The 16,628-nt window shown below is 38.9% G+C and overlaps 1 protein-coding gene across 9 annotated transcripts in view; it reads left to right on the top strand.

Annotated features, from left to right (window-relative positions):
- LOC127573259 (synaptotagmin-like protein 2) overlaps positions 1-8,685 on the top strand; it is a 74,964-nt gene extending 66,279 nt beyond the window's left edge. For all 9 annotated transcript variants that reach the window (XM_052021293.1, XM_052021294.1, XM_052021299.1 and 6 more), the window contains 5 exons: positions 1,020-1,181; positions 2,931-3,009; positions 4,339-4,438; positions 4,672-4,877; positions 6,312-8,685. In XM_052021293.1, coding sequence (XP_051877253.1) covers positions 1,020-1,181; positions 2,931-3,009; positions 4,339-4,438; positions 4,672-4,877; positions 6,312-6,457 — 693 coding nt within the window. In that variant the 3' untranslated portion in view covers positions 6,458-8,685. The remainder of the gene's footprint in view (positions 1-1,019; positions 1,182-2,930; positions 3,010-4,338; positions 4,439-4,671; positions 4,878-6,311) is intronic.
- The last annotated feature ends 7,943 nt before the right edge of the window (positions 8,686-16,628 follow it).

Below are 16,628 nucleotides of genomic sequence, written 5' to 3'. Positions count from 1 at the left end.
TGCATATGGTCTACCTGAAGTATCCCTTTTATTTAAGTGCCCACTCCTCTGTTTATGGTTTAATAATCTTGCTCTTATAATCCTTCAGTGCAAACTTCCTGTCTTAAATACACATTTGGTCAGAAGGTGAATTTTTCTGCCTTCTGATGATGTTTACTTCACAAGCACACTTAACTCCTTGAAAAGGTTGTTGAAACACCTATGCTGCTTCTGAGTCCTCAGTCGCCTATAGACCATCTGAATACACTTTTTCAATATCAACAATGACAGGAAATGAAACACATTTCCATGTCAAAAGAAAAGCTATATGGAGCACACTCAGGAACACTGATCTCAACTGTCACTTCCCAAAAATAAAGATGTAAATGAAACTAGAAATAGCCAAATACTATGAAGGAAAGATACTAGAGTTTATAGGATGAGATAATTGGGTTTTAGAGAAGCTTGCCTTCATCCTGATAAAATTTATCAATTACATCTAATCAAACTTCATTGAATTTGCCCTCCTGCTAATAAATGACCTCAAATTCCTTCATGTTCCATAGGTGGTCATTCCCATTCCTGTTACGTCTTCTGCATTAGATTAAATTCTAATTTAATTTAGATTAGATTAGAAGATTTTATGCTCTGTGCCTGTTTACTAGGCAGAGGATGAAAGTTTCCGTGCTCAATTACATATGACGGCTGACTAGGAATAGTTGAGCTAGAAATGAATCTTGATGCCAAATCCAACACTTTGGAAAAATGTTTACAAGGCATTATTCATACTTTTGGGATGTTCCAGTATTCCATTATTAATCATTTTTGAAATATTGTCCCTGTTTTTAGGCAAGTGTTATCTCCAAGGTTCTACAAAGAGCATTGGAATTAATATCTAGTTAATTTGGTATCTGGTCATATCCATTTAAGGTATGCATAATGGCCAATTCATGGAGGAAGAAGAAATGCTTTAATTTGCTACATCAGCATCCTACTAGGCGAATAATTGGATTTTTACACAATTGATTTTTTTTCAACAGTATAAAATTGAGAAGAGCGTTCTCCTAATCCAAAAACTTAATTTGTCTGTCTGGCATAACGACACACTGGGCCGGAATAGTTTTCTGGGAGAGGTGGATCTGGACTTGGCCAGTTGGGATTGGAGTAATCGAGAACTGAACTGGTATCTTCTAAAATCGAGGGTAAGTAACATAAAATGTTCTAAGTCTACCTGTAAACCTACTGTATGTCCTATTTCTCCCCACCAGCATTTTAGGAAAAGTGTGGGTATCACCAGCAGCAATGATGAGGGCACTAAGTTCCTGTGATTAAAAATTGTAAACATCTTGCAAACTCCAAAAGTTGGTGTATGTTGCACAACCTCAGCACAGAATAAAAAGCTAAGTGTAGTGCTTTTTAATAATCTTAATCTTTAATATTTTAATTAACTGCTAACAGTTAATTATGTTAATACTTACTTTTTAAATGATTCTTTAAAAATATTGGAATCCTTTTGAATTTAAAAATAAATAAATAAATAAATAATTTGAGATTATTTTAAAAATCAGTTCAAAGGCCATATAAATAAATAAATAATTTGAGATTATTTTAAAAATCAGTTCAAAGGCCATTGACAACAGTGATCTTTCAAAGACCATGGGGTCCAGAGCCACCTGAGGTCTACCTACCAACCATGGCCTACTTCATTCTGTGGTTGCCTGTACCAGCAGGGCTTCCGGTATGATTAGACTCACAGGGCTGCCATAAGTAAGTGCCGGCTCAGCAATAGCACAATCTGGTCCATTTACCCCACTAGGAATGGTGCTAAGTCTTTGAAGACATTGTGCAAGAGGTTTAATAGAATGGTGAGGGGCATTAGCTACGTGGACAAACTGGGGAACCTGGGGTTGTCTTGGAAATGGTGAGCTGGGATCTGGTAAAGTATTTTAAATCAAGATGATGTAGATAGAGAGAAACTGTTCCCATTGGGTGAAACTTAAAAACCATGGAATAAAGGTGATTGGCAAAAAAAACAAAGATGACCTAAGGAAAAACTTCTGCACAACAACCAGTTAGAATCTGGAATGCACTACCGCAGGAGTAGTAGAGGCAAACTCAATTGTTGCATTGGAAAGGGAAACTGGAAAAGAAGGAAATTGCAGGGGAGTGGCACTACCTGGGTTGCTCTTGTGTAGACCTGATCAAGAGTTAATGGGTCTAAGGAATCTATCACCATGAAGTCATGCATTATATCAAATAATAGTTCATTGTGTTCTAGTTTCTGGAAAACTCCTTATACATTTGAATTTTTTGAAAAAAAAATTAGAAATGGTGTCAAATTCTTTGGCATCTACAAGTGCATGTTAATCTGTTGTGCAATCTCCCAACAGGATTTCTAGTCATTGGCCTACTGCTTAAAAGTTCAGTAGCACCTGAGGCCCAAAGGTTTGGGTGTAATTGAGTGGCCCTCAGGCACCTCACCACATTACATATCACTGGAATGTGGCAGGAAAGTCCAACGATGGGGCGAAGTCCAGGGAAAAGAGGCTTGGCAATCAGGGTTTGGAGGGGCCATGGATTAGAGATGGGTGGTGGGACATTAATGAGTGAGGAGGCTGAGTTAATATTTAGATGTAGGTTCTGTAATGAAGCATACATGATTTAGAAGGCACAGTCAAAGACAAATTGCAACCTTCTCAGTTGATACTTGTGATAACCTGTCACAGAATTCTTCTCTTTAAAATAAACATAAACATCAATCCAGTGAATATTTTGACTGGGGGAGGAGAAAGATCTCCCCAGTCACTCACTGATTCTGTATTACTTTCTTACATATTTTCCAGAGCAAGGATTCTGTTACGTGAGTTGCTATTTTTCCCAATTTTTATCAATTGGGAAAGTCCCTGACTGAACTAATCACTTTTATCACATTCTTGACTTTCTTTTTGCAGATTCCCGCAGTGGGAGTTGGAGTAGACCACAGGGGGGAAATAAACCTCGCCATCAAATATATCCCGCTGGGCAGCTTAGGTAAACATTGAGCTTTCTGTCAAATTGCCTCTGAATATTTCTAGCAAACACAGTACAAATGTCAGACGATTTCCCTTGCCTGTTTAGTTTGGATCTCCCTTCCCACAATAGTTATTGATTTATCAATATTATTTTAAAACTCCAGAGGGTGATGGGCAGAGCTTTCTTCATTATCTCTTTCTCTCTTCTGCTAGTTCACTTGGGGAGAATATGCAGCCTCTGTTCTTTGCTGCTTCACTAATTCATTTGTGTATTGAACTGTAGCCAGAGACTTAACTCTATTTTCTCACATTCTGCCACAGCAATTCCTTAACATATAGCTAGCTCACTACTAGATGTTATCTATTATATCACATATTTCCATTTGTAAAATTTCACCTCAATTTTCTACAAAATATCTCACTCCTCCAGCTTTCTCTTGTGTACACCTTTTCTGCAAACAGGTCTCATGGCCCCCGATTGCTCTTCGCTAACACGTCGGCTTTGAAGATGCAAAAAAAATACAGTGCAACTAAAGATAGGCTTTAACCTGGGGTACAGCAATGTTGTGCCCTGTAGGAAATTCAGTGCTGATTTTCCTGCAAGATTTCTGTCAGAAATAGAAATATTGTTCTTGCATTAGTCTTCTCCAGTGATGTCAACAATAGCCCAGTATTGTCACACTGAGGTTTTGTCATGACCAGATTTGAAATGTGTGGGAAAATGTTTCCAGAGATGCAGGAACAGAAGGATTTGGATTTGGGTGATAAATATACAGCTTGCCTCATGTGTGGGTGGGTGATTGAATTGATGGGAATGTGGGGAAAATCAGTAACAGTGGCGTAATGGGATTGCTCCATGAGCTACCATAGACTCGTTGGGCCAAATTAGCTCCTTCTATGTTGTAAGGAAATATGGAAAGCTATGTACTGGTAATTAATCCAGTAATACATCTGCCTCTACTGTGTGCTTGAGGAGAAGTTTATGCTCATCCTAGCTAGAGAAAACTGCAAGAATCCTTGTTACTGGGGCCCATTTTCTTTTCCGGTGAATAGTATGATGTATGGTGGTGCCACAATGATTGAACTGTAGAATAATAGAACATTTATGACAAAGAAGGAGGCTATTTGGGCCAGCATATCAGTATCGGTAATCTTGGAGAACTTTAATTTTGTCCAGAATTCTGTTATGGTGGATCAAGGAGAACTTTGGACTGATTAATTACAGAAGGCTAAGAACACTTCTCCATATTTCTTCACTTCCTCCTCATGTATTTTTAATTCACAGGATATATAACAATTTAGAATTTGCAATGAAAGATTCACTTTAATTTTTATGTCATTCATTAAGGCACTGGGGATCCACCTACTGGAGAGGTGCACATCTGGATGAAAAATGCCAGGGACTTGCCACAGCTGCGATCATCAGGAGTAGATTCATTTGTGAAATGGTACTTCAACAGCTTGTCGATATCATACACACCACTACTTTAAATCCTGCAGAAAGATTAGCCAGAATTTTTGTAACCTATTTCAAGCTTTAATCCTGGATAAAATGTATTTGACTTATCCTGCTCTCCTCTTATTCTATGTTAAATAAGAAAGGGCATGAGGTTCTGGTCTGCAAATTTCAGGTTGAGTTGTGCCGTATTTGTTTAACGTCCTTCAATTGTGTCTCTCCTAGTTATGTGCTCCCTGACACAAGTAAGAAGAGCTACCAGAAGACCCGGATTGTGAAAAAGGACATCAATCCAATTTATAATCATACCATTGTATATGATGGTTTCAGAACAGAGGATCTTAAGGAAGTTTGTGTTGAGCTGACAGTCTGGGACCATGAAAAACTGACCAATCATTTTCTGGGTGGACTCCGGCTGGGCCTTGGTACAGGTAAATATGGACCCCAAAGAACACCCACCGTTCATTCACCATTTTATCTCTCGCCGTTCATTCATATGTACCAGTATCCAATTCTGCTTTGTCCCCCACCTGTACCACCCTCCCTGAAAATCCATTACAGCCAGGCTTCCTATCCAATCCCGGCCACAGCTCGAGTTCAGAGAGGCTGGTGGCTGCCAGCACAGAACAGAGTACTAGGCAGCACATTTTCTCTCTTGAAAATGTGCAGTATCCTGTAAGAGTGTAACATTAAGGTACATTACATGAGACTGTAATAATGTAAAATTATTTGTGTCAGCCTTCCTGCTCCTCTTTCTTTTAAATGAGGAATGAACTCGAGATTTATTGTACCTCATCACAGTGGTTCAATATTTGATGCCATCTAGTGACTTTGGTGCCATCTAGTGACAGGATCATAGCATAACCCTTGCAGACTCCCTTCATGTTTGGGTTGTACGTGCATGGAATGCTGATTTGCCAGAACTGCAGATGTATAAAGCAAAAACCCAGAACAAATCCACACTATAATCCCACTGGTTCCATTAAAAAACTTACAGTTTTGTTGATCAGTCCACCACAAACTACTCATTTCAAAAAGAGCCTCCTTGAACCATTATCTCTTAAATTAACATTGCCCAAACAGTGGTGACAAACCAACCAGTCTTCTCATCCTGGAAATAAGAGCAACCTTCAGTAAAGTGGGGAAAAATGTTAGTGACCATAGTGGATGGAGTACAGACACGATCTCATTGCACCATCTGTCTGATCCTGAATGGTTCATAATGGTGTGGCAGAAAATAAAATGAAAATGTTAAATAGAACATTACATAAAACTTCTGAGATACATTAATGACGAATTTCTTTTTTGCTCATCTTTTACTTCTTTCCAGGACAACTTCTTAGTTGTATAAGTTTGTGTTCCTGAATGAAATAGTAGATCTACAAATTCTGTCTGAAAAATTAACACAATTCAACTGATCGGTGAATGTAGCATAATGCAGGAACGTGGTCTTTTGGAACAAAAAGGCTTCACTGTGATAGCTTGAAAGGAATATTCACGATGGTATCTGAACTTTGATTTAAGAATATTAAACTGATCCAGAAGTATACAATCATTTGGATTAGGGAAAGCATTAAACAAGATAGGAGAAATTCTCTCAGTATTCTTGGATAATCCCTCCTAATGATCTTTTGATACATCACAGGGCCAAGGGCACAGATTAATGTTGGAAGTGGGCATTATTCACTATTTGCATAGTTATATGATGGTGACCTCAAATGAAGAACATTCTCCTGCATGATATAGATTGATATGATCCTGGTCATTGGGACTAGCATTCATATAAAAGTAATAAGAGTTGACATTTTTGTGGATTTCTCTGGCTGCTGGGGTGAGCACTTTCACTACCTCCTCCTGTTTTACAGGATATAGTTATGGAATCCCAGTAGAATGGATGGACTCTACAGAAGAAGAGGCAGTTCTCTGGCAAGAAATGATGTCCAATCCAAATGAATGGATCCCAGGCTCCCTGGCACTTCGATCTCGACTGGGAGGCAAGAAGTTTAAATGAAATAGCACCTTGTGCGAAACAAAAAGACATTTTAGGATCTTTATTGCCGAAGAGTCACGGATTAAATACTAATGTTGCACTTAATGGGTTCAATAACATGAATCAAGAGAAAGGTTTCCAATATATTTTCCTTCTGATAGGACTGAATTTATTGTCCTTGCTTACATGAACCTTGAATTCTATTTACAGAAATCCATTCAAATGCTTAAGCAAGTAATTCTATTTCAATGTGCCTGGTATTCCAATATTGATATTTCCATAGGTACTTTCTCAGGAACCACTTTCTTGTTGCATTTCACCACCTCTCCATTGAATGTAGGCTTCACTATCACTTTGGAAGCATAATAACATGAAACATAGGCTATTGGTTTGAACTACTGCTTTTCTGAAGAATTCCTCTGTGATTCTCAATACTATAATTACTAAAGGTATCCTCAGGTATACTCCAACATTTTATACCAAAGAGTGATTGATGTGTGCCTTTACCTGTAACCTCCCTTTACACTAAGAAAAAATGTCACCCAGAATATAAGACTGGAGAGCAAGTAAATAAATGAACCAATTAGTCATTATATGCCTTTCAATAAAATGGTTTCTGACCAGAGAGCAAATTGAAGGGGAAACACTAAATACCAGCTCAGGCAGTAGTAAACAGTTAAGTGGGCTATGAGCAGACTAAAGAAATATTGAACAGAGTTAACAAATAGGACAATGATCTGCAGGTAGATACTGGACTGGATAGAGCTTTGCTGACCCGTGAATCATTAGTATACTTAAGGACAGTATTTATACTTTGTTATAAAGGACTCTTCTATTTGTACATAGACTTTTACCTTTTTTTTAATTAGCTGTTGGCTTCTGCTGAAGACCAGCTGATTCTTGTTTCTAAATGAGGAGGTTTGTAAATAATGGTGAAGCTGTCTCGGCAAATTAGCTTTTGCACAAACTCCAAACGTTGTTCTTACTTTCCTTGGAGATATGCTGTAATTGTAGTTCAGAAGAAAATAAATGCTATATGAAAAGCTGTCATGGGAAAGGATCATAATAAAGGCTGTTCTCAAGTCATAACATCCAGCTGACTAAAGTGGATTAGAGAAATTGTGCTGCACCTTGAGGCCTATAATGCTGTCACTATAAGTGGAGTGTAGCTGCCAAAGTGCCTTGTATGCTGTTTCATTATTAAGTTCAATTGAAGATTTAATTATTTTTCCATTCCATTTTGGTGAGACTCCTTTGTCCCAGTACAGGAATTTAAACATGAAGCACTTCCTTTTTAAGAACGGCTTTAAATGTACTGATACTGGTTAATCGGTGTGTATAATTTGGCTAATTTAACACAGTGGCTGGAACTTCTCATAGAATTGTTTTAAACCATATGTTCTAAGTGAAATTAAATGTCAAAGCAACTTTTCCAGTACACAAAGTCAATATTTATGAATTCCTCCCTTTCTTCACCACCCCCCCCCAAATTTCCTCCCCAACCTGCCAACAGTAGTTTTATTTAGAAACTTGGCCAAGAATTTGCCAACCCACAATTGATTAAGGGAGAGAGCTTTTGTGCCACAAGTAGTAAGCAATATTGTATCTATGACATACTAGTTGAGGGATAAGTTAGTTATTTATCATTCTATTTATAAATGGACATATGTTATGTGTGAGAAAACATCTGTCCCTCCCCAGAGGAAAAAAATCAATTTTCTCAGCAGAGAAACTCCAGAGAATTGGGTTGATATTTTATGCCATCACCTCATTTATAACATTTAAACGATCTGTTCAACTTGGCACCATTTCCGAATGGTTTGTTGCTGCTATTTCCTGACATAGTTTGCATTTAAATGTTTACATATTGTAATATATTCTATGACTGATAGCTGGTATCTAATTATTAGCTATTACTGTTATGAAAAGAAAAAATGGTTGAATTGGTCCTGATCTAGATTGAGGATAGTTCTTAAGTGCAAAATAAATGCATATCTCTAGAGTTAAGTAGTTAACTCAGATGCTGTGGATATTGTGGCTTTCAAATTGAACTTAAAAAAAAGAGACATGACATTTTGGACTACAATATTATTTGAGAATGATGGCGAAGAAAGCATGTGTTGACTTTCCTACAATTGTTTCAGACTGAATTAACTTCTGAAAATACAAAGTCTGAAAGTTGTCCATGCAATATGAATATTAGAAAATGTGGATTTATCACTGATATAATAAATCAAACTTGTTTCTTGTTGGCATTTGTTTTAATTCCAAGCTTCAAAAATATCTGTTTTTTGAACAACTTTTTTTATAACACCACCACTCACATTCACGGCATGCTATCAACTCTTGTGTAGCTGCTGAATAAGTAAACATTCATAAAAGACTCTGGTGCAGCACTTTCCAAGCTTTTCCTTATCACGATCCTGTTTGAATATTAGAAATTTTTGTTTGTTCATTACCATAAATATGCATTATAATACATGTCAAGTGTCCTTGTGAGTCCATTTTTTGTCTTTGCAATCCCCAAGGTTGGGAACTACCATTCTAGGATATTCCACAACTGAACCTGTTGGACTCGGCTCACATGTGGTATAGTCCTGTTATGCACACAATCTCTTTCTCTATTCTAATGTTGCTAGAAATTTTTATGAGGTCTTCAGGTGATTGTCAGCCTGGTCTGGCCTCACTAACCTGAGAAACAGTGTTGCTGTATCTCCAGCTATGTTCACAAAATGTGGAATTCTCCTGTGGGGATATTGAACTCCATGCCATGGGATCTCCTGCTTGCAGTAAGTGGTATAGGAACAGCAAATAGATATAATGAGGAACTGGTATGTTCTTTTAGAAATAATTTTTCTAAAATAATTTTTTAGAAAAATAATGTTTAATTCAGTTCATTTCTTTTATTTCAGATACCTTGATTATCTATTTAAGAATATGAAATTGATGTTTACTATTTACATTTCAGAGCTTTTCATCTTTTCTTCAGCACAATGCCTTCTTTCTTCACTCTCCTCTGACTCTACTCATTGCTGAGTCTTTTGGAGAAGTATTCCTTAAGCAGATCTAACTTCACTGCTCATCGCCTGTCATCCCTTCCTAGCCTCTTCCACTAAAAGAGATCATCCAAAGACATGGGGATAGTTTTCAAGATGTACGCCATTACCATTAGACTCTATTTTAAACTTCCAAATGCTCCACTGCCATTGTTTTATCAGACAATTGGCCTGTGTTCAATCTTGAATGAGTTGCAGTTTTCCCAATTAGACCAAAACAATCATCTTTGGATCCTCTTATAAACTTGATTGTTGAAATCGCCCCAAGTCCTTCATTCCTTAGTTATGTCCTGAGTTTACCCAAGCTATGTTTGCAACCTCACAGTCCTATATAAAGCTGAGTTTTCAGCCTTGCATCTTATCCACCAGAGCTAAATTATTTCATTCTCTATTACATCCCCTGCTTCAGCATATCTGCTGCTTAAAACTTTTTTCATGCCTTTTGCCACCTCCAGAATTAACCAGTGCTCTTTGAAGCTCCCTTCTATCTTCTTATAAGCCTCAGCTCACCCACGACAGAGTTACATCACTGTATCCTAATGTATTCAATTATCTACAGCTCTGGTTTATGACTCAGCCAGTGCCTTAACTTTAAATTCTTGTTGCCATTTTTAAATTCCACTGTGGTAACCTTGCCTGTAGATTTAGAACCCCGACTCAACTTCTGCTCACACCAGTGACTGTATGCTTTAAGCTATCTAGGCCCTTTGCCCTGGAATTGCTTTCTATTCCCTCTGGTTTCTCAAAACCCATATCTAACCAAGCTTTAAGTGACTTCCATTATCCTGCCAGTGGCATAACTTTTGCCCAACTTTTTATCCTCCATAGTGCACATTAGGATGTACTTCAGTATTTTAAACTCGTGTATTTTCTCTTTTCCTTCACTTTACAGTTGTCTCAGTAAGAAAATTGGCTGAAGATTTATTCTCAGACCTCCAGCTGTGAAACTTCACGGATCAAACACTCACAACATTTGCATCCAGTACCAAATCATTTTGACAATTTCTCTCATAGATAAACTGTAAGGTGGTTCAGTCTGTTGTTCAAAAACTTTCCTTTTATTAGCAAATGATATTTGTGGGAGGGAAGGGTTACAGATCTTAGAGCAGGATAAAATGTCGGCACAACATCGTGGGCTGAAGGGCCTGTACTGTGCTGTAATGTTCTATGTTCTACGTGGTATTTATCTTGATTTTTCTGTTCACTTAGCTTCTCAAATCTCCCTGACCCATTGCAGTCTGAATGGAAAGAAAAATATCTTCTCTGTTGACGAGATTTAACAACAAAGCTACAAAATTGATAAACCTTGCACCCCCCTTCCCCCCCCCCACCCTTCGCAAAATATCTCTGAAGCAATTTGACCCAGGAACTGAAAGGAAGAGACCTAGAAGTGAGCAAGTAGAACATATTTTACAAAGTTGTTTACTTTTCATGTGATTGAACCATAGAACCATAGAACAATACAGCACAATACAGGCTCTTCGGCCCGCCATGTTGTGCCGACCTTCAAACCACACCCAAGACTATCTAACCCCTTCCTCCAACATATCCCTCTATTTTAAATTCCTCCATATGCTTATCTAACAATCTCTTGAACTTGACCAACGTATCAGCCTCCACCACCACCCCAGGCAGCGCATTCCACGCACCAACCACTCTCTGGGTGAAAAACCTCCCTCTGACATCTCCCTTGAATTTCCCACCCATTACTTTAAAGCCATGCCCTCTTGTATTGAGCATTGGTGCCCTGGGAAAGAGGCGCTGGCTGTCCACTCTATCTATTCCTCTTAATATTTTGTACACCTCTATCATGTACCCCCTCATCCTCCTTCTGTCCAATGAGTAAAGCCCTAGCTCCTTCAGCTCCCTCCTCATAATCCATACTCTCTAATCCAGGCAGCATCCTGGTAAATCTCCTCTGCACCCTCTCCAACGCCTATGGGACGTAGCCTCAATATTCAGGGGAATAGATTTAGGACAGAGATGCTTTTCCCAGAAAGTAGTGAATCTGTGGAATTCTCTGCGATGGGTTGGGCTACCAACTCTCCTTGCTACGTGTTAGATGGAAATTTCACATCTATGATTTTGAAACCACAACTGAACCAGAACCAGGTTTATTTTCACTGACTCTTATGATGTGAGATTTGTTGTTTTGTGGCTGTAGTACAGTGCAAACACATAAAAAACTGAGTAGATTAATCAAGCAGAAGTGAGATAGATTGCCATTTTACAATGCACGTTCAGCATCCCAGAAGGCACGTTATCTCCTTGTTTTGGATCAGTGTTAATTGAAGCTCATTTCCTCTCTGCAGTCCCCTTCTTCCATGCCTGTCACTTCAGTTCTTGGCTTGTCAGCACTGAGATGTGAATTGAACAGAAAATCAAGAGAAATGCTGGATAAAGGAAACGTTTAATAAAGGAATAAAGGAAACGTTTTTGGACAACAGATTGAGGCACCTCACAGTTTGTCTATGAGAGAAATTGTCAAAATGATTTGATGCTGGACCTAAGTGTTGTGATTGTTTGAACTGTAGAGTTTCACAGGCGGAGGTCACGGAATAAATCTTCAACCAATTCTCCTACTAAGACAACTGTAAAGTGAAGGAAAACTCCAAAAGAGAAAATACATAAGCTTAAAGTACTGTGTTACCTATTACAGATGGGAATAATTAAACCAGAGTAAGGAACAAAGATCTCTCTAGAAGTACAAGCAATTTTGAACAGTCCAATGTTCCTCTCCAGAATAAAACAGTCCCACACTCTCTGCAGCTGCCCATTTCATCCATGTAAACTACTTCCCCATTGTGTGCCATGAATTTCAGCACAAAAGGAGTTTTTCTCTGTTGCTGGCAACAGACTAGCAAAATAGATTTCAGTTTCACCAACCACTTGTGGCTATGCATTCCAAATTCTAATGACCTTGTGGGTGAGTACATTTCTTGTAAGCTGCTTTTATCTGCTATTAATCCTGAATTGGTGCCATTCTATAACAAATTCACATTAACCATGAAAACAGTATTTAGTCTTTTGAACCCATTCAAAATTTGAACACCAAACATTCCTGCTCCAGAGATTACAGTGCTGGATTTTTAACTTTATTTTCTTGTTTTTGTATCACCCTAATTGCACGTTTCCAGTGAAGCTAGTATAATTTTCCATTAAAAGTTGGCAAACAGTACTCCAACATTACCCAAACAAATACCTTGTACAGGGTTATTGTAATCTTTTTACTTTGCTCAAGGTTCCATATATCAAACCAAGAATGTTGCCTTTCTAAAGATTTTTTTTTCTAGTTGTATTGCTGTTTATAAAGGTTTGTGTAAATGCTCTCCTAGATATCTTTTTGTGGACTCTCTGGGGAACCTTCATTTTAGGGTTTAATGCTTCCATTTATTTCTTCTTAAAAAATGTTAGTGTTCTCTCTGTACTTTAAATCCTACTGCTTGAAAAATCATGAATCCCAACACAAAGGTTGCCATCAGATGCATCAAATTAATCTGAGAAACACACACTAATTTCTACTCTCTGTTCTCTATCCTTTACCCTGTGGTAATATTAGGGATGTGGCCCTTTGCAACTGTAAGGGGAAATAAATCACATAAATGTTATTCTCTTTGAGGATTAAATAATAACTGGTGACTAATATTATCCTTATTATTATTTCTAGTAATTAGTAATTACATTGATGTGATATGAGGTTACCTGGTTTATAGCCATATGACTGATACATGAAATATAAGAAATAGGAGCAGGAGTAGGCTATCTGGCCTGTCGAGCCTGCTCCGCCATTCAATAAGATCATGGCTGATCTGGCCGTGGACTCAACTCCACCTACCTGCCTTTTCCGCATAATCCTTAATTCCCCTACCATGCAAAAATCTATCTAACTGTGTCTTAAATATATTTAATGAGGTAGCCTCTACTGCTTCCCTGGACAGAGAATTCCACAGATTCACTACTCTCTGGGAAAAGCATCTCTGTCCTAAATCTATTCCCCTGAATCTTGAGGCTATGTCCCCCAGTCCTAGTCTCACCCACCAGTGGAAACAACCTTCCTGCCTCTATCTTATCTACCCCTTTCATAATTTTATATGTTTCTATAAGATCCCCTCTTGATCTTCTGAATTCCAGCGAGTATAGTCCCAGGGGATTTAATCTCTCCTCATAGGCTGACCCCCTCATCTCCAGAATTAACCTGGTGAACCTACTCTGCATCGCCTCCAAAGCCAGTATATCTTTCCTCAAGTAAGGAGACCAGAACTGCACGCAGTCCTCCAGGTGTGGCCTCACCAGTCCCCTGTACAGTTGCAGCATAACCTCCCTGCTCTTAAATTCAATCCTTCCAGCAATGGAGGCCAACATTCTATTTACCTTCTTGATAACCTGTTGCACCTGCAAACCAACCTTTTGTGATTCATGCACAAACACTTTCAAGTCCCTCTGCACAACAGCATGGTCCAATCTTTCACCAATAATCTGATCTTCTATTTTTCCTTTTAAAGTGGACGGCTTTGCATTTACCAACATTGTACTCCATCTGCCAGACCCTTGCCCACTCACTAACTTATCTATATCTCTCTGCAGACTCTCCGCATCCTCTGTACAATTTGCTTTCCCACTTAATTTAGTGTCATCAGCAAACTTAGATAGGCTACACTCGGTTTTCTCTTCCAAATCGTTAGCGTATATCATGACCAGTTGCGGGCCCAGCACCGACCCCTGCGGCACTCCACTCACCACTGATTGCCAACCAGAGAAACATCCATTTATCCCAACTCTCTGCCTTCTATTGGTTAACCTATCCTCTATCCATGTTTTTGAATAGAAGTTTAAAATATGCCATCTTTTTCAATATATTTTCCAGTTCCAATATATTTTGAAAATTATGGTTTTTATCTCTGCCAGTTTACCTCAGAGGTCTCATTTTAAGTCGTGTTTTCTTTCTGTATATGTTAATTGTTCTTCCAAGCCACCTTTAGAATTCTGCAATACTTCATTCACTCACCACAAGGTTGAAATATCTGTTAAACATTAACGCCATTCCTATTACTCCTTATGTTGATGGTCAACTTTCCCAGTAATGGGCCCCTTGAGCCTCTTCTACTATGTAGTCAGATTTTGAATGATCTGTATCTTAGCTTCCCCCTTAGAACCACCTTTTTTCATTCACTTTGTGGGACGCGGCTAAAGCTGGCAAGGCCATCATTTATTGCCCATCCCTAACTGCACTCAGTGAAATGGTGGTGATCCGTTGCTGACCTTCTGCTGCTGGAGCTGCTGTCATCCACTCACATGGAGAGTATCCCACCACACTCTTGATGTGCATTGTGGATGATGGAATGGTGAGCCACTCTTTGCAGGATATCTTGTGTCTGTTTTGCATCTGTAGCTTCGGTATTTGTGATGGTGATCCTGTTGACTGGTGACCCCCTCCCCTCCCAAAGTGTTGATGATGTGTCCTGGCAATGTTAATACCATTGGGTATCAAGACAAGGTCATTAGATTCTCTCTTGTTGGCCACTGCCTGGAACTTGTATGGTGTGAAAGCCACTTGTCAATATCAGCCCGTGCCTGAATGTTGTCGAGGTCTTTCTTCATGCAGGCATGGATTGCTTCAGTTGCTGAAGAGTGGTGAATATATTGAAATGCTGTGCATTCAGATTTTTAACTGATCTTAAATTCCATAATTGCAAGGCTGATGACACCTTGAACTCAGATTTCTGGATTGCTAGTCATGGAGTCATACAGCACGGAAACAGGCCCTTCGGCCCAACTGGTCCATGCCGACAAAGATTCCCATCTAAGCTCGTCCCATTTGCCCACATTTGGCCCATATCCCTCTAAACCTTTCCATTCCATGTACATGATCTATGGAATACTAGTCTGATAGTTTAACCCCTGCACCACTACTGTACTCCAACACTGTCATCCAATAAAAATCTCTCATGTCTAGAAATCTCGGATTTGGAATTTTCAATTGATGTGGAGTTAACAGGATTTTTGGGGAAGAAATTCTTGAATTCCACTGCATAAAGAAATGAATTCTGATTTCACCCTTAAAAATTAGATGCACCATTTAGTTATTCATTCATGGTGAGTGTGTATTGTCCTTGAGAATTTGATGATGAACTACAGCCTTGAACCACTGCAATCCTTGTAGAAAGGTATTTTCGCATTGCTATTTGGTAAGGATTTTGACCTACAGATGATCAAGAACAATGGGCAACTTAACAGTGTTTCCATGCACCCTTACCAGAGTGGCAAAATGGGTTTGGGAATTAGTGTTGATGGAGTCTTGGGATTACTGGGGTGCTGATAAAGTGAATTGGATTATAGGTGATACACTTACCTCCACGAGTGTATTCAATCTCACTTTAGTGGTGTGCTGTGTAGATGCTTTGAAAGTTGCTCTCTGCAGTATCCCAGCCTTTGGCCTATGCCTATAACTGCAGTATTTATGTGGCTGGAATAAATGGTATTGGCTAACTTCCCTTCCCCTTATGAGTTGATGTTGGTGGAGGTTGATGATGGCCATTGTTGGAGATGGCTGATTTAAAATTACGATGCCCTGCACCCCGCCCCCTATAAAAGGAATTTTTAAAAATCAAATTCTATGACCATCCTAAAATTTCCTGGGGTTTGGGATAGGATGCTCCATGTTACCGCGATGTGCCTCAGTTCCTCTCAGGCTGAATAGGAATATAGTCCCTGTGAGCGTACACAAGGTACAGAAAGATAACAACTTGTTCGTCGGGAAATTGGGAATAGAGCCAGAATGTGCTGCGAATGCACGACGGGTACTGGAAAGAGAAGAAACATAAATGCGTGAGCACTGCATTTCCTCAGGCTCTGAGCATATGTGGTCTCACCTGAAACATTCACCGAACCTCTTCTTCACAATGTTTAAATCAATTTGTATCCGTGTCCTGCACTCAGAAATGTTATATTCTTTCGTGATTTTGAAAACTCCCATTTCTTCTTTCACTAAATTAAAAGATAAAGGAAAGGACCATGTTTGTCATTAGGTAAGGCAAAACTATACCTATTTCAGACACAGCTTTGCAATGAACCCGTGGCTAATTGCTGGGTAAACACATGCGCAGTGCAATCGCAAGCGCTGTTTGCAATGGGTTAGA

This window comes from Pristis pectinata, chromosome 8 (genome assembly GCF_009764475.1).
Source record: "Pristis pectinata isolate sPriPec2 chromosome 8, sPriPec2.1.pri, whole genome shotgun sequence".
In the NCBI taxonomy this organism is placed as follows: Eukaryota; Metazoa; Chordata; class Chondrichthyes; order Rhinopristiformes; family Pristidae; genus Pristis; species Pristis pectinata.
The sequence above is the reverse complement of the archived record's forward strand: the minus strand, read 5'-3'. Positions and strand labels throughout refer to the sequence as shown.